Source organism: Salvia splendens, chromosome 22 (genome assembly GCF_004379255.2).
Source record: "Salvia splendens isolate huo1 chromosome 22, SspV2, whole genome shotgun sequence".
In the NCBI taxonomy this organism is placed as follows: Eukaryota; Viridiplantae; Streptophyta; class Magnoliopsida; order Lamiales; family Lamiaceae; genus Salvia; species Salvia splendens.
The window spans coordinates 16161968-16186683 of record NC_056053.1 but is presented as its reverse complement, the minus strand read 5'-3'; the positions used below and the strand labels follow the sequence as shown (position 1 = coordinate 16186683).

Here is a 24716-nt window from a genome sequence, read left to right as displayed (position 1 = left end):
TGTATTTAGTTGTTATGGAAATAAGTGTAGATACCATTTTGTGATTTTCTATTTATTGAGGGACCGAATAGAAAATAAAGGTTCTTATATTTATATTTATATAAATATAAGATCCGGTTATGGTCCTGATACGGGACCCCCACCAACGGCAGAGCGGCAGGCCGAGCTGGAGCATGCCGAGCTGGAGCATGCCGAGCTGGAGCATGCCGAGCTGGAGCATGCAGAGCTGGAGGCAACGACAGCCGAGCAGCACGACGCAGCGCTCCCGAAGCCGAGCAGCACGACGCAGCCGAGCAGCCCGCCGCAGTGCGGGAGTAACCGAAGTGAAGAACTAGTTGTGTCGAAAAGATCCTTGAGGCCGAGAGACAAGCTCAAGGCGCCGAACAAGTTCACGAACTAGCCGATTCACTTTGTTCTTTTTTGATTATTTCCTTCCTTTTATGTTTTACTATTTTTGGAAACTTTAATTTACTTACTGTTGAGTCGGGCCTGATTTATAAGCCCAGTTCGGGTTTTCTTTGCGGTTCTTTCCCGGATGAATTAGGTTACGTCGAACCGCCCTAGGGTTTCTAGTATAAAATAGGGTATTTCATCAACACATTATTTTATGAATGAAATATTTTCCCTACACAAATCTTGTGCCGCAAGTAATTTATTTCGTTCTCTTGGCTGCCGCGTGGAAGACGTCCACAAATCCAGCCAAATTCTCGAGCAATTCCGCGAGGTTGTCGTGGGAACTGCTCGCCACCCATCGAGAAGGAAGATCTCGGAGCCGTTACGGAGAACGTCCGTAACAGGTCCCCGGAAGTCAGAAGAACGATTCGATATCTCTGTACTTCTTCTACAGACTATTGTGAAGAACGTCTATGATCGTTTGGAAGATCCATAGCCACTGCAAAGCAATTCCACTGTTCAATTCGTTATGGATCAAGGTACGCTTCCGCTTTATGGTTTATACTCCTTCTCCATCTCCATCGTTTTTTTATTAATCATCATAGAGTGGTTTATGCAATTGTTCATTCAATTATTTTAACATTAACTACTACTACTTTTAACTAACCAAACCTGTTTAAGACTAAATCAATTTTAAACACGACCAAGCCAACGATGCCTCATAATCAGTTGGAAATTTACAATGATTGGTGATTATAAATTGAAAATATGCTTAGCACAGACCTTGCGAATGATAGTCTGAAAAGTGAGATATCATACCTTTAAAATTGCATAAAAAATATTAAATCTCAATCTGAAATTTGATTATTCTAAATCGTAAATTATTACTACTACTATAACTGTAATAACGTGAACGTCAACTATAATGAACCTTTATCTTTAATAAGTATTGTGTGAATCGAATAATCATTTTATCAACTCAAAAGGAAAACTAATACTATAGTACTATTATAACTCCATAATGAGATGAAGTAAACATTAAGGCTTTGGTCGTCTGTACTTGTACTAAAATCCAGATTATATTTTTATGACTATACAAATTTATATAGACTGATTAATTAAAAGGATGAAGGGGACAAAACCTTTAGTCATGTGGTCGATCGGCGAGGATGAATTTCAAGATAAATTAATATATTATGTTATCTGATAAAATATTTGTAAAAAGATAAAAATATGGGAGGAAGAGTTTGCGGGGTCCGATGTTGAATCTATACCAGCATCACGTCTTCATTCCAACCAATCATTAGAAAGAAGATATATTCACTTTAGAATTGAATTTGACAGAAGTTTCATGACTAAGAACTATAAAATATTACAAATAAGCCACTCACCCCCCCCCATGTATTGGCCGGAATGATACATCAGACTTCCTTCACGTGGGTAGGCAAGAGAAGAGATAAAGAAATATAATCCATCATCATTGACTTGGGCCCACTCTGATACCATATTAGAAATGAGCCACTCACCCCTTAAAAAGGTCTTATAAGAGGAGGGTTATCCACACTTAGATAGGTGAATTAGGATCGTTACCAAGTTGATGTGGAACAAGAATTATGAATTTTAACCTAAAATCTTCAAATTATTTCTCAATCCAAAAGTCCATTCGATGTTGTGGAGTAATATTACATTGTTATGAATTATGATTGAGTATGAATTCTGTCATCAAATTGATGCTGAATTACGAAATTTGTTTGACAAATTGATAGTTTAAGTAACGAATATTATGGTCATGATATAACATTTTGTAACAGATGATCCGATCTATGGAATTGAACTGACGTTGATGGAAAAGAAAGATGATTTTTTCAACAAATTCTCCCTATGTCCACGAATAGTAGTCCCATTTTGCCATTTGGTACATCCACGAATAGGAGACCGAGTTCATTATATCTATAAATGGTAAAAAGTCTCACATTCCACCAACTAATTCCAATCACATATCATTTAAAACTTATATATATAAGTAAAGTTCATAAGTGAAGTTCATATTCCACATTTCCTGGCCGATTTGTTAGTCATCAAATAATAGTATCATTTTTACTAGTATATTTTATATTATTGGATTTCATATTCAATTAAATATTTAATTCATTGTTTATTATTACCACAAAGACAAGGCATCCGAATCATCCCATCCGCCGCCAATTCCGCTCTATTAATTTGTACTCCCTCCTCCTTCATCCCATCATCACCATTGGCATTTTGTATTTGAAATGTCTCCCACTCCCTCCCTATCTACTAATTCACTCCTCCCAATCCCATCATCCATGTCCACAAACTTTGCTGCACCTGCACCTGCCCTTCTCCACCACCCCTTCTTCCCCTTTCCCCACTCCATGCCCCCCACCTCCCTCCACTCCTCCAAAACCCAAACCCCTTCCCCTAAATTCGACGATTACCTCAATTTCCGCAATCCCAATCCCAATTTGTGGCTGCGGATAAAGGACGAGGCCAGGGCCGTCATCGCTCACGAACCCATCCTATCAAACTACTACTCCACCTCCATTTTATCACATGACTCCATGGAGAGCGCTCTGGCCAATCACATCTCCATCAAATTGAGCGACTCCACCCTCCCCTTCGCCACTCTCTACGATCTCTTCTCCGCGGTTTTGCGAGATGACCAGGACATCCTGCACGCGGTCTGCTACGATCTGCTCGCAGTAAAGGAGCGTGACCCCGCCTGCATCGCCTACGTCCACTGCTTCTTAAACTTCAAGGGCTTTTTGGCTTGCCAAGCTCATAGAATCGGCCACAATCTCTGGAACAAGGGCCGGAAAATCCTGGCGCTCCTGATCCAGAGCCGAGTGTCGGAGGTTTTCGCGGTGGACATCCACCCGGGGGCGAGGATCGGGCGGGGGATCCTGCTCGATCACGCGACCGGGGTGGTGATAGGCGAGACGGCGGTGATCGGGGATGACGTGTCGATTCTGCATAACGTGACGCTGGGGGGGACCGGGAAGGCGTGCGGCGACCGGCACCCGAAGATTGGGGATGGGGTGCTGATTGGGGCGGGGACGTGTGTGCTGGGCAATGTGAGGATTGAGGATGGGGCCAAGATTGGGGCGGGGTCGGTGGTGCTGAAGCGGGTTCCGGCGAGGACGACGGCGGTGGGGAATCCGGCGAGGTTGGTTGGGGGGAAGGAGAATCCGATTAAGATGGATAAGATGCCAAGTTTTACGATGGATCAGACGTCGCACATTTCGGACTGGTCGGATTATGTCATTTAGTTTGTGTTGTTTGGGCTTGGGAGGGTTTTGGGGGTTTTTTGTTATGTTTATGCATGCTTGTAAGAGAAAGCCTAAGTTTTCCTATTGGCGTAGAGATGCAACTTTTTGTTGTGAATGTGAATGTGAATGTGGCTTTTGTTTCCATGCTATATGAATTTGTGATCAGTGAGTGGGAAGCAAGCAAGTTCTTGTATTTTTATCATAGCTTTGTTTTTATCTAAAATATTGGGTATATTAACATGAAGATGAAGGGTAGTGTTGTGTGTCAATGAAATATGAGATTTGATTTATTGAGATCGAAATCTTGATTGTGCAACGGAAACTATGATGTTTATTCAAATATTGACAGGCCATGATCATGTCTTTCTTGTAAATGTTGCATCAAAGTTGTGTGTTGATGTGGTCCAATGCCAGATTTGCAGTTGAAATGAGAAAGAATATGTTTTACCTGAGCATATCCTACTAATTCATTCCAAAATAATCTATATATACCTCTATCAATTGTGAAGAGCATAGCAGAGCAATATGGATGCGGGCGTGCGGCTGTTGCATGATAAGGCCATCCACAACACTGCCATTATACCGTCCCTTAAAACACTATTTGCGAGCCACACTGTACTTTTTTACTCCATCCCTTAACTAAGGGACGAAACCTGCAACCCTCCGTCCCTTAATAGTCCCTTATCTTACTATTCATTCAATTTCATTTTTTTATTTTTTTCCACCAAATTCAATTAATAAAAAACACACATCATTAAAAATAAAATAACATTACAACATAAAATAAAAATACAACTTAACATTCAAAAAAACAAAAAAAGACATAATTAAAATCCTAAAAAAATAAAAATGACATAATTTAAAATACAATTTTATAGAAAATAAAAAAACTACTCCGCCGGCGAATCATCCCCCGAAGGCGGTGGAGGTGCCCTGAGGCCACTTGGAGGCGGGATAGCAAGTTGTGCCGCCATAAACAGGACTCCGTTAAGCCAGGCTTCGTATTGGGTGGGCGTAAAACGGGAAGTGTCCGCCATTGTGGCGGTCATGTACATGGACATAAGGGAGTTCGAGGGTCCCCCCGAGCCCGAGCCCGCCTGGCTTGATTCGGCTCGGTCCCTCCTCCCTCTAGCCGCTTTCGCCGCATTTCTCCCTTGCGGCCGACGGCGCCCACGGGAGGACCCCCCGGCATCGTCTGTCGGGGTCTCCTCCTCCTGCAAGGTAAACTCTTGTGGCCCGATGCCCGAATCGCCCTCACCAGACGAGTATTGGCCACTCACCGTGTGCTTCGTGCGCTTCGAGGTCGAGCCCGAGCTGGACCGCACACCGCCGGCCAACCTTTCCTCGTCCCTGACGACCTCCAAAATATTGGCATATTTGAATTGTTTGCCGGTGTCTTCGTAGTAGACCCGCAAAGCCGACCTCAGAATGTCGGCTCCCGTGGCTCCGCTTTGGTACTGACCCGCTACATTCTTGTAGATGCCGCAGAATCGTTTGACCTCTCTGTCGACTCGGTCAAAGTGAGCGCGGAGCATCTTATATATGCGGCGGTGGGTCTTTTTCGGCTTAATCTCGTGGTAGGCCTCGGTGACCTTTTCCCAGAAGCACTTCCGGGGTTGTTGATTCCCGACGATGGGATCGTACGAGACGCTGATCCAGGCGTTGTACATCGCCAGCGTTTCTTTGGGGCCGTACGGATGCCGACCTACATCCTCCTACTCCTCCGCCCTGGAGCCTCCGCCGCCTCGGCCTTCTTCCGGAGTGGGTTGAACCGGATAATCCTCCCGAATCTGGGATAATCCCTGTGAATACCGCGTGGCGAAGGGACGAGCGTATGCATCAACATCAAAATTGGGTGGTTGGTACCCCCGGCGTGCCCGAACCCTGGGTGCCCGGCGTCGACGAACCGGAACCACCCAATGTGTTGTACATGCTCCCCCAGTCGCCGAACGCGTTGAGATCCCACGCACCGGAGCTGCCACCGCCGGAGTTTCCGTCGCCGGATATTTTGTGATGAGATGTTAGATGAAAATTGGGGAGGAAATGGAGATGAATTGGGAAGAATAGATGTGTAGTTGTGTGTGAAATAATGATGAAATATGAGTATTTAGAGCGTCCACTATAAGGTGGACGCGGCTATAGCCGCGAGCGGGGCGGTAGGCGCGGCTATTATAGTGGAGGGGGTGTCCGCCGCGAGGGTGGACGCGGCTGGTGGGGGGGAGGGCGGCGGACGAGGCTTCGCCGCGAGTGGGGCGAGGACGCGGCGGTGGGTGTATAGGCGCGGCTATAGCCGCGGCTATTATAGTGGCGGATATCCGCCGCGGCTATAGCCGCATTTTTTGAATTTTTTTTTCATTTTTTCATCTATAAATACCACTCCCCCTCTTCCCCCACTCCCATTTTCACAAAATCCATACACCCACTTTCTACAAAAACACTCTCTACAAAATGCACCGAGGAGCCGATGAATCACCCGACACTGAGTAATCGGGATATGACAGCAATCCATCTCAGCCGTCGGCCCATCATTCGCCGCCATCGGGTATTGGCGGATATGCTTCTCAGCCGTCGGGATTTGGCGGATATGCGGCTCCGTCACAGCCTTGGAGTTGGAATCAATCTCCACCACCGTGGGCATCGAGTCCACCCCTTCCTCCATCTCAGTCGTGAAGATCCTCACCAACGCCGCCCGCTTTACATCGGAATCTGAGTCGTTCTGCTTTTGGAGATTACCGACCCAACCTAGACGCGCTTCACCTGCCGCGGCCGGGTTCCCCTTTCCAAGCCAGCCAATCTCCGATCACCGAAGCAGATCAAGACGCATTTGATACTATGCTGGGTCTGCTGAGTTCCGGCATCCCAGATACGCCGGCAGCGCGGGTGGAAACACCCGTTCTGACCCGAGGAGGTAGCGGCAGTCGGGGCTCTGGTGGCGGTAGGGGCAGAGGCCCTAGGGGCGGAGGCGGCAGTCGTGGCAACGGCAACGTCGGTGGACACTCGGGCAGCTGCCCCGGCATTGTGAGTAGCGGGGGCAGTGGCGCCGGCGGTAGCGGTGATCAGCCCGAGCGGTCCAGCCGCGGCAAGCCATACAGCAAAGACGAGAGCATTGCCGTGGCGAAGGCGTGGGATTCTATCACTTCGGACCCCGTGGTGGGTACCGATCAGGAGTCGGGGAGTTTTTGGAGGCGCGTCATGTTGGCATACGAGGAATTGAAGCCCGACGGCGCCGAGAAGCGCGACCCAGAACAGATCCGAAAAAAGTTCGGTAGGATACTGCGGGCTACCAAGCTGTTCGCGTCCATATACGAGAACAACCTTCGCCACGCCGAGAGTGGCCGAAGCGTAGCAGATGTTAAGACCCTGTCGGAGGGCCAATACCACAAGACGGGCCAGCCGAAGTTCACCTTGTGGGAGGAGTATCTTGTCCTCGCGGATTGTCCGAAATTCAGGTCGATCGTGGCGAACGAGGTGGAAACAGCTCCTGGCCCGAAGCGCACAAGGAACAACCTTGCCCGGGAATACAGCAGTGGGAGCGGCTCGCACGAGTTCGAGCAGTCCGACGAGCAAGTCGAAGAGCCAGCCGCGACTCACATTAGGCGACGACGGCCCATGGGACTACAGGCCGCTATCCGCAAAGCCAGAGGGGGTAGAAGTGCCTCACGCCAAACGGCGGCCGCGTCCGGATCGCGCATCCCCCAGTCTGCCCCAATCCCACAGCCCACGGTGCAACCCCACGAGGTATTGGCCAATAGCATAGACGTAACGTTGATGCAACAACTGCAAGACGTATGCAGGTCATACGCAGGTGAAACTGACCCGTACGTCAGGAACGTCTACAAGAGGCTCATCAATCGGCTTGAGAGTCGACTGGGGTTGGTTGATAATGCGCCTGGGGATACCGAGGCCGGCAGCAGCGAGAGAGGAGGAGGAGGAGAAGAAGAAGAAGAAGAAGAAGAAGAAGAAGAAGAAGAAGAAGAAGAAGAAGAAGAAGAAGAAGAAGAAGAAGAAGAAGAAGAAGAAGAAGACGAGGAAGCCGACTCCGACACCGAGTAGACGGTGCCGGAGTTTTGTAGTTGTATTTTATTTTAATTATTCGTTGTATAATTTTACCGGTTTGCAATACAACGAATATCCGGGCCTAATTACCTCGTATTCTAGTTATTTATACTGCGATTATTTAAATTACACTTGATTGAAACTAAAAAATATTTAAAAATGAAAATTGATTATAAAATTTGGGGGCTATTGGAGTTGTCCACTATAGTGGCGGAAATAGAATTTTGGGGCTATGGACAACAAAATTGGGGCTATGGACAAAAACTCGGGCGGGGCTATTGGGCGTGTTCGCCTTATAGTGGACACCCTTATAGAGTAAAAATATAAAAAAAATAAAAAAAAGGAAAAACGGCTCTATTAACGGTAATATTACCGTTTAACATTTTTTTATTTTTTTTTATTTAATCCGATTAAAAAAAATAAATTATTGCGTCAGCGTGACGATGCCCACTCGCGGGACGACGAGTGGGCATCACGCATGGCCTGGGAGCGCGTCACGTCGCCTCGGCGCGTGGCGAGCCGTCCCGCATTTCGTCGTGGCGGAACGAGTTGCGTGACGGGCTGGGGACGGGACGAGATGCTGCAACGCGTCCCGCCCCGGTTCTGTCACTGCGGAACGAAACACGGGCCACCCGCGTGACGCGTTGCGGGTGGCCTAATTAAGTCATTTTTATTTTCAGCAAAAACTAATATTTTCATCTACTTTATTTTCTCTTTTCTATCATACTTTATTCTTTATTCACATGACATACTACTATAAACATCTCTTTCTTAATCTCTATGCCAAAAAGAGTGATTCAGTTAAATACTTACTCCATCCGCCCCTGAAAATTTGTTAGTCCCTCTGTCCCATAAAGATTGTCTCATTTTGACCGGGCACAGGTTTTATGAAAAGTGAGTTGAAAAAGTTAGCGGAATGTGGGTCCTACTTTTATATATTAATTTTATAATAAAATGTGAGTATGAATGCGTTAGTGGAATATGAGGTCCACTACAAAAAATGGTAAAAAGTGAAATGAGATAAATTTTGTGGGATGGACGGAAATGGAAAAATGAGACAATCTTTGTGGGACGGAGGGAGTACTTATTTCTATTTTCGTTCACCCCTAAAAATTTGTCACCTTTCACTTTTACCATTTTTGGTAATGGACCTCACATTCTATTAATTCATTTTCATTCTCACATGCCAGTAACTTTTTTAATCTGCTTTCTATTATATTTCTTAAAACATGTATCAGATCAAATAATGACAAATTATAAGAAATTTGAGTATAAAATTATCAGAAAAGAGAATAGAGACCAAAAATTAACTCATGGAAAATATGATTACAATGTACTAGTAGTACAAACACATTCCGAAAGGCCACACCTACAAGGAGGGCAACACACGGCAAACGCTGGCAACACCCAGCGGTAGAGTTGCCGATTTTCCACCTACATTTGGTTCTTCCTTAGCTCCGTCAAATTCTGATTTTGCATACCAATTTTAAAATCTACGTACTATTGATTTGTTTTGATTTTGCAACCCGTCAAGATTTTGACTTGATATAATTTGATGACTTTACTTTCGTGGTGTTATCCAACGTTAACCAAAACAACACCATATTTTAGGCAAAGAAACGACATTGCATTATACTAGATTGAATGATTTCATTTTTATTAGGATTTATATTAAGAAAGAAGGAAGAAAATGAAACAAAAATTAAGAAATTTTTGAGTGTCCACTATGGGAGCGGCTCGGCGGTCGCCGAAGAGGGGTGTGGGGCGAGGCGGGAGGCGCGGCGGTCATAGTGGCTGGGGTGGCCGCCGCGCCTGAGGACGGGGGAGGGGGGCGGAAACGGCTTCGCCGCGTGCGGGGCGAGGACGCGGCTGGTGGGGGTGAGGCGCGCCTATAGGCGCGGCGGTCATAGTGACCGCAGCTTCCGGCGCGGCGGTCGACGCATGCAAAATTTTTTATTTTTAAAATGAAAATTGATTATAAAATTTGGGGGCTATTGGAGGTATCCACTATAGTGGCGGAAATAGAATTTTTGGGCTATGGACAAAAATCCGGGGCTATGGACAAAAAACTGGGGCGGGGCTATTGGGCGTGTCCACCTTATAGTGGACACCCTTAGTTGACGGCCATTAGTCTCGATTGTAAGCCATAAGTCATGTTTATTTATTGGTGAAATTTTGATTGATAGCAAAATGGGGAAGTAAATGATTTATGAATTCTCGAAAATTTATGAATTTACATGCAAATACCAGAGATGTAAAATCTCTTCGTGGGCTACGCAATGTCTATTAGGATCCACGTAGTATTACAATTTACAACACATAACATAAGAATTCTTTCGTAGCCTGAATATCCGACTTTGGAAATTATCACAGACACCAACATTAATTACTTGAAAACAAATATATTTTCAAGCATATGTAACCAACATCGTTTATAAATTCATAAAAATGAATCATGTGGCCAAGAACCACACTCAAACATTGAATGCTATTGAAATAAGAATAAAGAGGAAGTAGATAGATGTGAAAATGTTGGGTTTTAAAAGGGGTGTTGATATATTGCCCCAAACTCAGCCCTCCAAGCCTGATCATCATCTGGCATTGTGTCATAGCAAGGAGTTGCTGCTATTTCATCAGAGTCTTGTCTATATATGGGGCCCCTCAAAACAGCCTCTGGTAGTCTGCTTTCTGCTACATATTGTTTCATGGTGATCATCTCCATCTTGTGCTTTCTCTTCACCTTCTCCAACTGTTTCCGCAGCCTCTCGTTCACTTCTTCCATCGTCGAGTTCTTCTCCTGCACACATGATAAGGCTAATTTCATGCATCGGTAAGGGGGTTAAATTCAACAATTTACGGGGTCTAACACATCTTTTAAGCCAGGTGTGTAGAAGGAATCGTCATGCCCAGGAATGAAGGTAGATAATCGCCTTGCGAAAGATTTGGCGAGAAAGTGAGCATAATGAAGGAAAAATTGCCAGGCGGAGGAGATCGCTAGCCGGAGGGCAGAACAGAGATTTCAAGAGAAGGCTTCTAGAAGATCGCCTCCACATCTATAAAAGAGAGGGCATGCAACATGAATAAAGGAGGACTTTTGGCTCTGAGCTCACTCACACACTCTTCTACACACACTTGGGGGAATCGGAAGTCTAGGGGTTTTTGGGGGGTCATTTTCGGTTTGATGTTGTGTACCACCGTCCTTATGCAGGGCGAAGAAACAATTTACTGCTTTCATTTTAGTTTTCTGTTCGGATTTCTACCGAGTCTTCGTTGTTCGAAGCTCAGCTTTCGTATTTGCTGAAATATTAATGATCTATCTATGGAACTTCTATTTTCTGTCATGATGATGCTGGTGTTGAGTTTTGATTATGTTTGATTCTGAGTTTGTGGTTGTTTACTTGAATGGATGCTTTTCGCACTTGATCTGGTGAATCAGAGTTGAATCGAGGTTGGATTGTCGTTGATCGGAGTAAATTTGTTGAATCGGAGCTCATGGAGTTGTTTTTGGTTGTAGTTTGATTCGGATTGCTTGGATCCGGAGTGGATTGAGTGTCCGACATGTGGATCTGAAGCAGAGTTGGGTGATTGAGCATGAATCTGATGGCTCATTTCTATGTTTCTGTTTGCTTAGTCTAGTAGGTGTAGATCTGTTCAGTTTCCGATTAATCGCAACATTAGCGACGTCTGAATTATGTTGTTCTGTTTGAATCTGGGTTGTTACTCTGTTTTCTCCATGATTCGAGCTTGAATTAGGTGATAAGAGTGCATATCGTTGTTTGTTAAATTCAGATTTAGTTAGTTGCAGCTTTTCATTCGTACTTTACATTTTCTGGAAATGGTCCCCACTGCATGTTTGATATCTGTTTAGTTACTTTAGGAAGTCGTTTACTAGGTCGAGGAAGTTTGTTTGAGATATTGTAGTTAAGATGAGATGTTCCATGCCCACATGATGATTTCAGTTTCCTAGGTCTAGTGTCAGTTTTCATTTCTCAGCCTAGTTATAATTTTCTCAACCCAAAATTGCGTGGCAGCAGCCAATTCCCTTTTCCAGAATATTTTAAATGTCTTCTTACGCATCCGTCTTCGTGGGATCGACCCCTACTTCCCTGTACTAATTCATAGTATAGCGGGTTGAAGGTTTTTTGAACGCGGAATTTGTGTGTCCGACGACCGAGACTCACAGGATCCTCTGAGTTCCTAGACCTTGTGATCTAGCGGATTCTCTGGGCTTGAGAGACTTGACCTAGCACAAAAGCGCACACATATTCTATAACCAAACACATTTAGGAGCTTTCAAATGGTGCCGTTGCCGGGGATGGATGGCGTAGTTTATGATTATGTTTAGAGATTTTGGCGTATATAGTTTTGATTTTTCTTTTTCTTTTTCTTTTTCTTTATTTCCAGTTTATGAGCATAGGCTCACGGTTTGGACATTGGAGTAACTCATCTGGGTGGAGAAACGATTGATTTACTTGGCAAGTCAAGGAGACAGCATCTACGGTCACCACCAGATCGGGATTATCTACGGGAAATCCATTTCTGTTTGGTTCAGGAAGTGACGAGGATTGGAGTTAGTCAGGAAGGGAGGATCCCGAGTCGTCTTCAGAAACAGATATAGAGGAGGTAGAGATCAGAGACATGACACAGGTAGTTGATTTAGATCCTGAGATTGGTTCGTTCACTGCCCATCTAGATGGTGAGCCAGCCCAGGCTATAGTCACGAATCAACGTCAGAGGTCCATCGATATTAAGACAAATGTGCTAGGTATTCTACCGACGTTCTTCGGGCGTAGGAACGAGTGTCCATACGAGTTCCTAAATGAGTTTAGTAAGCTGTGCAGTATTCAGAAAAGGCCCAACGACACAACGGAGGAAGATTATTGCCTACGCGCAATTCCATCTGCCCTAAAGGGAGATGCTAACACATGACTGCTGAGGCTGCCTCAGGATCATTTCTCTCGAATCCAGCAAGGTCTACCAGACACATTCTACTAGTCTTTGAGCTACCAAAGCACTTGGATGACGAATCCTGCATGGTTGTTTCTAGGATTAGAGGATTAAAGGAATATAGGAATAGATTCAGAATACACACATAAACTTTCACTTGATGTTCAACCATCACTAGAAGAAACAACACTGAATGATATAGAAGATTAAAGTGAATCAACTATCACAATGTAAACATCCATAACAAGTTTTCCACAGCTTGTTTATATTTGTCTGGAACATTGAAATCAAATATGTTGGACAATTGCTGATTATACCTAGCACCATGATTCCATTATGCATGTGAACATAACATGGGATCTTGAGCTCTTGGAGTTTATATTTGTTGCTCCTATCTTTCTATTTGATAGGCCCTCCCTGCGTGATAAAATTTAACTAGAGTAAAACCAGCAATAATAAAGAAAAATATGCAAGTATCAATATAAGGTCAAGCCTCCTTCTCACCTTAATTAGAATCTGAGTGATATCCTCATAGCAGGCAACATACTCCTCAGTCAAATTCTCTACATAAAATCCATTTTTTACATCATCCTTTATCTCCAAGTCCCGTTGTGTTGGATCAAGAAGATCACCAATCTTGTCATCATACACCTATAGAAACGGATCATATTTAAACTAAGCTGTGCAATGAACTCAAACAAGTAGGAGCAATATTTTTATGCGCTGTGAAGAAGAATCACCTCCAGAAATGAGCAGCGAAACTGATAATTAATCTTTTTGCCATCAACACTCCCTTGTTCCTGAGAAGCAATGATATACATACCGCATCAGTCAAACTGTGAGTTAAAATTAAAATCTGACAATTTAAACTGATTACGCTGAGCAATCTACCTGTTGGATCTTCGAGAAAAAGATCCTGGAAAATGCGAGGGACGATACCCTGGAGACCACTAATGGATGGATCATCCACCATTGCACTTTAAGGTCCCCACATTGTGTAGGTCTTCCCACTCCCAGTCTAGTATTCAAAAACCAAAGGATATCAAAATTTCAATATTAAAATCTAATTTAAGATTAGGCCAGAAATTTACCTGTCCATAAGCGATTATTGATTTATTATAACCGCATAATGTATCCTTAACCAAAGGAGCGCCTACTGATTGGTATACTTCCTCCTATAACCACAAAGCCATAACTTTATTTAAGTTTAAAGTTTTAGCACTAAACTAAGAAAGATGAGTTCTTCAATCTCAGTCCATGGAAATAGAGGATCCAAATGAAACGCTCAAGAGATTTGTAATGAAAATTGTTGTATAAATGCCAAACCTGAGTCGAATCTGACTCAAACTCCGTATCAAATGTAAATTTCCTTTCATCAACACAGTGAATCCTTGGAAACTTTTCTCAACATTGCATCTCCACCAGCAGGCCTAATTCTCACCGCTATCTATCAAAATACCAAAAAAAACAGCAAACTAGATCACGACTCCCATCTCTGTAGCAAAAAGAAAAACTCTTTTGCATCATTTTAGCAAGAATTTTCGAATTATACAAATATAATTAGGGTTTCACTACGCCAAATTAGAGATACCTTCACTGGTGGATCTGAGACTTCGGGTACTTTTTGTTCAACTTCTGATGCGGCGAGTTCTCCCTTTCGAGGATTGATTTTGACTTTCGAAGGAGATTTTTTGGGGAAGGAAACAGAGGAGGAAGGGGGGGGGGGGGGGATCGCAGATTTGAATGTTGGGATCCATCGGAGATACGTTCTCGGAGTCGGACGGAAATTTGGAGCGTCGAGTTAGCGATTTCTGCTTCGATTTTGAGAGTAGGCTCTTGAACGGAACTGAAGAGGTGATGCTCCCGAAAAATCTGCTGTTCTCGAAGATTTCTGAACCGGACTTGGCCTTGATTGGAACCAGTTAATTACTTTCAAGGAGCCTGTAAATTTTAGGAAATATCTGATAAAGCTGAAGAAACAAGGTTGTATATCAATGGCAGAGTTTGCAGCGAGAGAGATGAGAGAGGAAGAGGCGAAGATCTGATTGAAATTTGAAATGTTGTTCGGAGAGAATGAAGAGAGACGTTGTTGTGTATATGACCGTTGCAAAATGCCACACGACGAGGTGCGTTTAAAATTTTAAAGCAGGTTGTAAAATGACCAAAATAGGCATGGGATCTATTAACATTTTAGTGAGTATTCGGAGCGGATCACCTCCCCCACATGCTACACCATTTGCTACTCCACCAATAAAATAGTGACATGTATTTACTCTTTAAAATATTAAAAAACAAGCAAAATCCTAGATGGTACCTTCTTCCCAAAATCGTATATACTATCGTCGGACACTTCATCTTCATTTTCACTGAATTATTATCTCATCTTTGAACAAGTCCAATTCATTTTCCAATAGTCAACAACAGCAACTTCTTCGTGATTCTCTCCCTCTTCAAATTCGTTCTTTACAGCAATTTCTAACTCACCATTCCTTCTCAAATTTGACACAACCTCCTGCACTTCTCTCTCTCGACCAGAATTCCTCGAATTAGTGAAATCTCCGCCTACTCTCTTATTTTGTTTTCTTGCGCCGTCAACATCCAGCTCTCGGAGTTCACCCGCCAGTGTCGGCCGTTCACGCTTCTATCCGGTCACAGTGCCGCCTCCGTCGTCGGCGTCCAGCAGCTGTCGCCGCCGCTGCCGTCCCCTATTCCTCTCGTCTTTCTCTCCTTCTATCACTGTCCCAACTGAACAGCAACTCCAATTCGTCGCCTCGCACACGCTGCCGCCTGGTCCTCCGTCGTGCAGCGCTGCTGTTCACCCCGGTCCAGCCACCACTGCTCCACCGTCGCACTCTCTAAATCTCCAACCAACCCGGCGGTGCACCAGCGGGGGGGGGGGGGGGCAGCAAGCTGCAGTCCGAGCGTCCAACTTCCCGAGAGCAGACCAAAACTTAGGGATTGCGATAGGTCGGGGAGGAAGTCGTAGTTGGTTGCGGCAAGGAGGGCGACACAGACTGGATGGGGATAACTGTGAGATGAGGTGCCGGAAGAAGAATCCGAGCAACCAGTCATACGGCAGTGGGAAAAGTGGCTGCCATTTGGTGGAGATCGAATCGCCGGTGGCGATTTGCAGGGTATCCGAGAGGTGTTGGAGCTTATAGGCAGGGACAAGTAAGGGGAACGAGAGAGAGAGGCAGAGGTGGCCAGGTGATCGGGGATTCCGGTGGCTAGCAACTAGTAGTGATGCTCGGAGGCTTCGTGGTGGTAGTGCTGCTTTGGATTTTCCAGCGGCGTCATTTTGATGTTTAAGAGGTGAGATTATCAGTAAAAAAAAGGAAGATGAATGCGTTGACAATATTTTGGGAAGAAGGTGCCATCTAGGATTTTGCTTGTTTTTTAATATTTTAAAGAGTAAATACATGTCACTATTTTATTGGTGGAGTAGCAAATGGTGTAGCATGTGGGGGAGGTGATCCGCTCCGTACTACACTATTCAAATCGTCCTTTTGATGATTATGTTAAAATTTTCTTTTGGCTGAATTGGGTTTTTTGAATTTTGCATTATGATAGTACTCCACTTTTATTTCGTTTAGTTACTCGTTAAACTTAGCATATAATCCATTTTTATCAAGTCCAACTATTAATACGATTTAGAGGAACATAACCAAAACATGATAACCCTTCATTCTTAAAACGTGATAACCCCTTCATTCTTGATTCTTATTAGACTACTTCCATCGGTAATATTGGAAGCAAAGTCACACATATAAAGATAAAATAGTAAAAATAAAATAATTCTAAAATCAATTACTCCAACCCCCCTCATTATTTGGTGTTACCATGTCGACCCATAGAAAAAGTGGAGGTCAAGTCCACATGTCTTCCTTTTATTTGTGGAACAGTAAAATAATGTTTTAATGATTATTATTCTTCTAAAAAATCATGTGAATTATTTTTCCAAAAAAATCATGTGAACCACTCTTCCAAAAAATGACGTGAACTACTTCATTTTTTTATGTTAATTTATTATTTTTTATTATTTGCTACTATATTGTGCTTCATTTTTCTATATATATCCCACTTAACATGTAGAACTCATCACAAGCAAACCAAATTTATCAAACAAAATTTCCTTTCATTATTGTTTTTATAAATTTGGTTTTATGGATCCAAATCATCCAAATTATCGGCCGTGTTTTCCAACCTATCAAAATTCCCAAAATTATCAATAATAATCAGAATATCCAAGTTTGAAAATTTTTCCAAATTTGCACCACCTTATCAGAATCCCCAATTTTTTTCAAAGTCAGAGTATTCACAAAACCTTGAATTATCTACAAAATTCCTACATCTACTAAAATTCCCACATCAGAAAGTATCACCTGCAACTTGTTCGGAGATGCTCAACAAGCGAACAAAAAGAAGAGGAGCTCAAAAACTGTAAGTTGGGTTGTGAAAGAAGATTTAGCACTTATGTCTTCTTGGGTCTATGCAAGCGCACATAGTGTGCGCGGTAAAAATCAGAAGGGAGAAGCACTATGGTTACGTGTGCAAAATTTGTATCATGTAAGTCAAGCAGAAAATCCAGATGAAATGTAGCATCCCGAAAATTGCGACTTTTGTTTTCTTTAATGTGGTTGTCGATTTGGAATTTCATTCATGGAATTTAATTTCTATGTGTTTGAGTTAACGATGTGAGTTTTAATTGTTGTGAGTTATGTGGAATAATGTGCTATATTTTCCAATGTTGGAAATTAATTAAATGAGATCATGCATTTTTTCTAGCCATTTTATTTGGAATTTTCGGCCCCTTCAAATTATTGGAATTAATATTTTCTTTTTTGGATTTATTATTTTGGGATATTTATCCAAATTAAATCCAAACCAAATTATCCTTAATTTATTCTACATGATTTTCGACCCTTAGCCTATTCCTTGGAGATTTTCGAAAATCCCCTATTAATTAGGATGATGAATTATTTTTGTAGATTTAATTGGTACCTTGTTTAATTTCTTTCTTGAATTTAAAATCCAATTAAATCTAACCATATTTTGTCAAATCCCTCCATATCCTATTTTAATTAGGATTTGACTCTTTCCTTCTTTAAGGGCCTATAATTTTCGCCCCATATACCTATAAATTTCCTTGGGGAATTAATTTATTTGTTACCTATTTTGTGGGAGTCTTTTTCTACAAAAAATTACCAAATTTAAATCTTATTCCTATTTTATTGGAGGATTTAAATAATTTCCTTGCTACTCCCTAAAGTACACGTCCCCCCCCCCCCCCCGTTCCATACTTGGAGATTTTTAAACTATCTCGTTACCTTATTTATGAAATACCCAATATCTTTTTACCTAATTTGTGAATATATTTCTCTCCAAGTAAATACAAAATCAATTCCCTTGCTAATTAAATGGCAAATTTCAAGAACCCCTCCCCTTTTTCCACACGCCTATTTTCTTTTAAATTGTGAGATTTATTCATTGACCTCTATTTTATTCCTCCACAATTATAATTAATTTATTTAAGTGTGGGATTAATCCTAGAATATAAAAAGGGAGGAACCCTAACCCTAGCCCCCATTCACACGTTTTTCCTCCCTCTCCCTCTCTCCCACACGCCTCTCTCCCTCTCTTCACCCTCTCCACAAATCCTTCACCAATTCCTTGTTCTTGCATCATTTTGGAGTTGGAAACTCAAGATTCATCGAAGAATCGCATCATTCGTCATTCCTACCGATTGATTTTGCAAGGGAAAGGTATACTTGAATCATCTTTCTCATTCTTACCATTGAATCCATGTGTCTTGATCCCCTCATGCATATAGTGAGTGTAGAAATCGTAGACCTAAAAATTAATCGGTTGAGAAGGATGTTTGTATGAGAAAGTATGTGTATGTGCGTGTATGTATGTGTGTGTGAGAGTTTGTGGATGATTCATTGGTGAATGTTATGTGTAAATATGAGGTCATGGTTGTGAGGTCATTTTTGAAGCATGAATATGTGTTGAAAGTATGAATTGGTATGTGTGGATGAATGATAGACAAACCCTAGTTTGTAAATGTTGAGCATGAAAACTGTGGTGTTCAGACAGTAGGTTCCGACGAGTGTTTGACCGACCAAACGATCTTATGTTGGCACAAATTTTTTAATTGAGTGAAGTTTTAGGTGTCTTCTGTGTTGTGTCAAAATTTCAGCCTCAATTGATGAAAGATGATTTTTTAACGGATTTTTCAATTGAACTGCGCGGTCCTGCCAGACTTTGTGTTCTCGTCCAGTGAGTTTTGTTTTTGATTTGACCGACCTAAAGATGTGATTTTAGTGTGAAATTTTAACTGGATAAACCTTGATGTGTCTGCTGTGTGGTGACCAAATTTTAGGGTCATATGAGGTCGGATGGAGTTTTTATAATTTCTACAAAACGACTGCGTTGTTCTGCCAGATTCTGGTTTTGTTGAAATGAACTTTGTTGGCAAGTTTGAGTGAATTACATGATACATATGTGAATAAGGAACGTATCCTATGATGTGGTTATGTGTTGCACGTTGAGGTATGCTTGAATGTTCGTTTCATTTAAATTGATGAACATTAGGATGGACAATATAAGAAAACGATGGAAGGAACGATAGGGCATGCATGACAAATGTATTGATGGAAAGACTGATTGTGTTATGGTGTTGACAAGGATTGTGGTGCGTACGTGGGTACAAAGAGCAAGGGTTGAAATAAAGTTGTGAATTGTGTATAAGCAGGCGAGGTGGGCTTTCTTTTACTAAACTCCTTTTACGTTTCAAAATTGTGATATTGGAGTTATAAGGGTGGTTTAAAGTGTTATGTCATGCCATGGTTGTTTTGATGTTGAGATTGTTGCTTGATGCCTAGTTCGTTTGAGCTTGCTCCATTAGGCTATAGGGCTATGTGTGAAACGAATTCGGGTCTGAGAAGGGCCGCAAACCCAATCAGGCTGTGTACACTGGTGGGATCGGGAGCCGTCCTTGCTTGTCGGCCGGTCTCGTGGGCGAATAGTGTGACCACATTTTCGTTGCAATGTGGAAATATGATGTGATTGTATGGTTGTTGAGAAAGTGGGGAGATTGATTGTCTGGCCAGACTATGAAACTGTTTTTGTGATACTCGATGATATTTCTTATTTAAATGTAAAACTCGAGTTCACTGTGGTATGGATGACATAACTGTTATAAAATGTTTTCGGCATGTGCCCACTGAGTATATTAAGTACTCAGCCCTGCATATGTTTTCTCTATGTGCAGGTTGAGCGGGATGTTGCGGCGGATGTTGAGTCGAGCTTTAGGAATTCCCGGATGCGTCGTGTCTTCATACATGAGCGTCATCCTATGACTCTCCTTTGATACTTGTTTTTCTATGCCTTATTTGAAACTATTTTTTTCAGTCTTCCGCATGACTCTATACAGTTTTATGCCACTAAGTACTTTGACACATTTATCCACTGCTTAACCATTTTGTAGACTAAAACACTTTCTCTTGAAGTTAATTGAGTTTTCATATTAAATGTTGTTCTTTATCGTTTCCCCATAGTCACGAGTTCCCCGTCTTTACTATCCTTAGTAAGGGCAGCCGTGACATGAAATTAACAAAAGAAACATGGAGTCTATGAAGTGTCGATGGAAATGACTTAACGAAAATGCAAACAAATGGGTGGCTGCTTGCAGAGAAGCAAACGCGCGAAGGAGGAGTGGAATGAGCGACCAAGATGTTGAGAATGAAGCTCATAGCATCTACCAAGCAGCAGGCGGTGACAAATTTCATGATTTGATAGTGTTTAATGAAGTTATGAACAAACATCTGAAGTGGGGGTATTTCATGACAATGAAAATGTTGCTTATGAACCGGATGGTAGCAACTCAAAGAAGACAAAAACTTCTGAATCTAGCGAGTATACTATCCCTTCAAATCCCGAAACTCCTACATCTGGATATTCAACTAGTTATCGGCCTATAGGTAGAGAGACAAGGCCAAAAAAAAAGGAAAAGGTAAGGTAACACAATCTGAGTCTACTAATGCTCAAGTTGCTGCAGAACTTCATGCACTAAGGCTAGCTAAAGATAATGAGAATTAACTAGTGAAGACTCGACTGCGGATAGAGCGTGAAAAGCTGGAAAAGCCCTCTATGAAGATGTACCAAAAAATGTTGATTAAGTTGTTGGACAAAGAGCACTTGTCCCCAGAAGATCAAGAGATGAAACACCGACTAATGGAGATTGTGTTTGGAAAATGAATGATTTTAGTTTGATATGAGTTTGATGTGACAATAAGTTATGTAATATTAGTTTGGTGTGCCATTAGTTTGAGTAATACTCCATCCATCCCAACTAAGTTGAGTCATATTCCTCTTTGGGTCCCAACTAAGTTGAGTCATTTCCCTTTTTAACAAAAAACAAAACATCCGATCACTGTTACTTTATTCCATCATCTACTTTACTCTCTCTTTACCTTTCCTACTTTATTCCATTCTCCTACTTTTCAGCACAATTTCTTAATTTTCGTGCCCAAAAGATTTGTCTCAACTTAGTTGGGACGGAGGGAGTATTAGTTTGGTGGGCTTTTAATTATGTAATGTTAGTTTTGTGTGATCTTAATTTGCTTATGTTGGTGTGATCTTTGTTTGTACTTTATGTAATATAAATTTGTGTAATATTAAGTTTGTGTGATATCAATTGATGTCACATGCATTTTTCTGCAAAATCAATTGAGATGTCACAAGCATCATTTTTTTATCACATGCATTTGCAGATATGAGTTTTGGTGTCACATGCATTTTCCTGCAAAAGTAATTGAGATGTCACAAACATTAGTTCTTTATCACATGTATTTGCAGATATAAATTTGGTCACATGCATTTTTCTGTAAAAGCAATTGAGATGTCACAAACATTATTTCTTTATCGCATGCATTTGTAGATATGATTTTCGTGACACATGCATTTTCCTGTAAAAGTAATTGAGTTGTCACAAGCATCATTTCTTTATCACATGCATTTGCAGATATGAGTTTTGGTATCACATGCATTTTCCTGCAAAAGTAATTGAGATGTCACAAACATTAGTTCTTTATGACATGTATTTGCATATATAAATTTGGTCACATGCATTTTCCTGCAAAAGTAATTGAGATGTTACAAACATCAGTTCTTTTATTGCATGCATTTGCAGATATGAGTTTGGTGCTACATGCATTATCTTACAAAAGTGTTTGAAATGTCACATGCATCATTGTAAGTTCCTATCACATGTTTTGGTGAAAATATGATTTCCGTATCGCATGCATTATCCTGCAAAAATTATTGATATGTCACATGCTTTACTGCAAGTGTGTCTCACATGTCCTGGTTTAGTGTCACAGGCAAATATATTTAGTTTATAAATAGCGTGTGGAAATTTTTCGAAGATAACACCAACTATACATTCCACCTCCAAAACAATGTCTTCCAGTGAAAAGTCTTCACTTTCATCGGATTCAAGTTCTGATGGTTCGAATACTATAGCACTCAATCAATGGGAGGAACGAGTTTCTCAACAAAATCATCAAACCTATACAATTGTTGAGAACATGTTATCCACCAATCTCAATCTAACTGTAGGGGCTCAGCTTCTACAGTCAGAAAAAGGTATTGTGAAAGACAACGCGAGATTGGTGCTGAGCGTTTGATCAATGACTACTTTGGTCCCAACCCGACATACGAAACAGAGGTCTTCTGACGCCGATTTCGCATGCACAAATCTGTATTCCTTCGGATAGTAGAAGCCGTTACTGCTAATGATGAGTATTTTCAAGAGAGACACGATGCTACAGGGAGACAAAGTTTGTCATCGTTACAAAAATGTACAAGAGCTATGCGGGTGTTGGCGTATGGGACATCATCCGATGTCGTTGATGAATATTTGTGGATGAGTTCAACGGTGACGAGAGATTATCTAATACATTTTGTTGAAGGTGTTATTTCATGTTTTGGTGCCACATATCTTAGAAGACCTACTAAGAAGGTCCCGGTGGTAATTTCAAATCCTAATGATCCGACCACTACCATAGAGACAAATGAGTTCAAAGCATATTGTAACTATTGTGAGAAAGTCTATCCATTTGGAACCGGTGGGGGATATGGTACTCTCCATCACCATTTGAAGGTAAAACATCGCGTGGAATATGGGCATACTAAGTCCCAAAGCCAAATAAACTTCCCTGCCGGCTCATCGTCTCAAACAGGTACGCCTCTATTTAAATATGATCCCAAAAATATTACCGATGCTATGGTAAGATGGGCAGCAATGAAGCATTTTACAAAAGAATTCCCCCCTCAACTGCTCAAAGATCTAACAACCGACAGTTTTTTGATAAAAAAAAGAGAACTAGGAAAATTTTTATCTACCTTGGGACACAAAGTTAATATTTGCTCTGATGTGTGGACGGATTCTTACCATAGAAATTCTTACATGGGAATTTCATGTCATTTTATAGATAATAGTTGGACATTAAATAAACGTTTAATTGGTTTTAGACAATTTCCTTCACCACACACCGCACAAGCAATTGCATCTTTAATTATTCAAGTTTTGAATGATTATGATTTATGCAACAAAATATTTTCGGTTGGTTTTGATAACGCAACCGCTAACACTGCAAGTATACCCGAATTAATTGCGGCTTGCTCCCCGGTGATAAGTGGTAAGTATTTTCACCAAAGATGTATATGTCATATTTTAAATTTATGTGTACAAGATGCTTTGTCTTTATGGCAAAGACAAATTCAACCTATTACAACAGTTGTATCATTGATCCACTGGAAGCCTCATATTGGCAAGGCGTGGAAGAAGTATTGCCATTCGAAGAAAATAAGGTACACAACTTTTAATTTAGATGTGTCTACTAGATGGAACTCTACATATGATATGTTGCATTCTACATTAGATCATATAGAATATTTGGTTGATTTTTATAGAACTTTCCCTGTAGATGATTTATATCTAACCTCTTCTGGTTGGGATCAAAGCATGAATTTATTTAAATTATTCAAAGGTTTTAGAAATGCCACCATTGAGTTATCAGGTGTGTATTATTGCACATCCGTTCGTGTTTTAGAACATTGCATGTATATATCACTTGGTTTTAAAACTGCAATGAAAAATTCCGTAAATAATCCTAAATTAATGTGTGTTTTATATTATATGATTGAAAAATGGCTTAAGTATTTCAATGAGATCCCAACGTTTTTTTTGCTTGCAAAAGTTTTGGATCCAAAATGGAGACTAGTTGCTACTTTAAAAATTTTAGAATTTTATTACAACAATTTGGCTTCTATTGATCTTGAACCACTCCGAGCTTTGCAATCGAATGATGAGGACGACGACAACAACATAAACCTAGCCCAAACATTCCAAATAAACCTCCCCCACCTCTCAACCCTACAAAGAAGTTTTGAGTTCGACTTGCGGGCTGTCTTTCATGATTACGAAGCCAAGTACAACAGTACCCACCAAGTGAGACCTAGACCCCCCGTCAAACACATAACTTTGGCTTCTTCCAAGTTGATGACCCCGACGCCCAATCCCAATTGGCGGACCTATACGACTACAACAGCGGAGGAAGGACGGCAAATTCGGCAAGTGAGTTAGATTTATTCTTTGACTCACATTTTTCTTTCAATGATGAAGAAGGAGGCCCCGTTCCCCAACAAATCGACGTCCTAGATTGGTGGGGATCACACGAGAAAGATTTTCCCATCCTTGCATCAATGGCCAAGGAGATCTTTTCGGTTTCGGCTTCCACTGTCATCGTCGAGTCCGCCTTTAGTGTTGGAGGCAACGTCTTGGACGACAGAAGAAGTAGACTCACCGGGCAAAACATGGAAGCCACCATGTTACTTGATGATTGGTGCTCTGCCGAAATTAGAGACCAAGAACCGGATTGGGACAATCAACTAGTACAACCCGACCAAGACTACTTCCCTGACGAAGAGTAGGCCAATTCCTCCGATCAAGACAAATAGGTAACC

At 41.7% G+C, this 24716-nt stretch overlaps 2 protein-coding genes across 7 annotated transcripts; one reads left to right on the top strand and one right to left on the bottom strand.

Annotated features, from left to right (window-relative positions):
* Window positions 1–2597: 2597 nt before the first annotated feature.
* On the top strand, window positions 2598–3885 carry LOC121785770 (serine acetyltransferase 1, chloroplastic-like). The gene has a single exon (XM_042184202.1). It carries the CDS (start codon window positions 2667–2669, stop codon window positions 3681–3683), a length of 1017 nt encoding a protein of 338 aa, XP_042040136.1. The 5' UTR covers window positions 2598–2666; the 3' UTR covers window positions 3684–3885.
* Window positions 3886–9984: 6099 nt separating this feature from the next.
* Window positions 9985–14772, bottom strand: LOC121787143 (kinesin-like protein KIN-12F). 6 transcript variants are annotated; one of them, XR_006047279.1, is made up of 9 exons: window positions 14278–14772; window positions 14013–14133; window positions 13778–13861; window positions 13578–13704; window positions 13427–13486; window positions 13191–13337; window positions 13004–13103; window positions 12628–12768; window positions 9988–10536 (listed from the first exon to the last, which is right to left on the bottom strand). XR_006047279.1 is itself a non-coding variant. In XM_042185792.1 (7 exons), exons 3-7 carry the CDS (start codon window positions 13783–13785, stop codon window positions 13086–13088), a joined length of 360 nt encoding a protein of 119 aa, XP_042041726.1. In that variant the 5' UTR covers window positions 13786–13861; window positions 14013–14133; window positions 14278–14772; the 3' UTR covers window positions 12898–13085. The 6 variants fall into 6 exon arrangements, 2 of the variants coding, with proteins under 2 accessions (XP_042041726.1, XP_042041725.1); XR_006047278.1 differs by having other exon boundaries at window positions 9985–12768; window positions 14013–14181; XR_006047276.1 differs by having other exon boundaries at window positions 9985–12768.
* Window positions 14773–24716: the final 9944 nt, after the last annotated feature.

What these genes read in the sequence shown, in the direction of transcription:
- LOC121785770 (XM_042184202.1), top strand. Translation starts at nt 2,667, where the DNA reads ATGTCTCCCACTCCCTCCCTATCTACTAATTCACTCCTCCCAATCCCA.
- LOC121787143 (XM_042185791.1), bottom strand. An exon ending in TTTTCTCGAAGATCCAACAG is followed by an intron (nt 13,487 to 13,577) that starts GTAGATTGCTCA and finishes ATTGCTTCTCAG; the next exon opens with GAACAAGGGAGTGTTGATGG. An exon ending in TTCGCTGCTCATTTCTGGAG is followed by an intron (nt 13,338 to 13,426) that starts GTGATTCTTCTT and finishes CCGTTTCTATAG; the next exon opens with GTGTATGATGACAAGATTGG.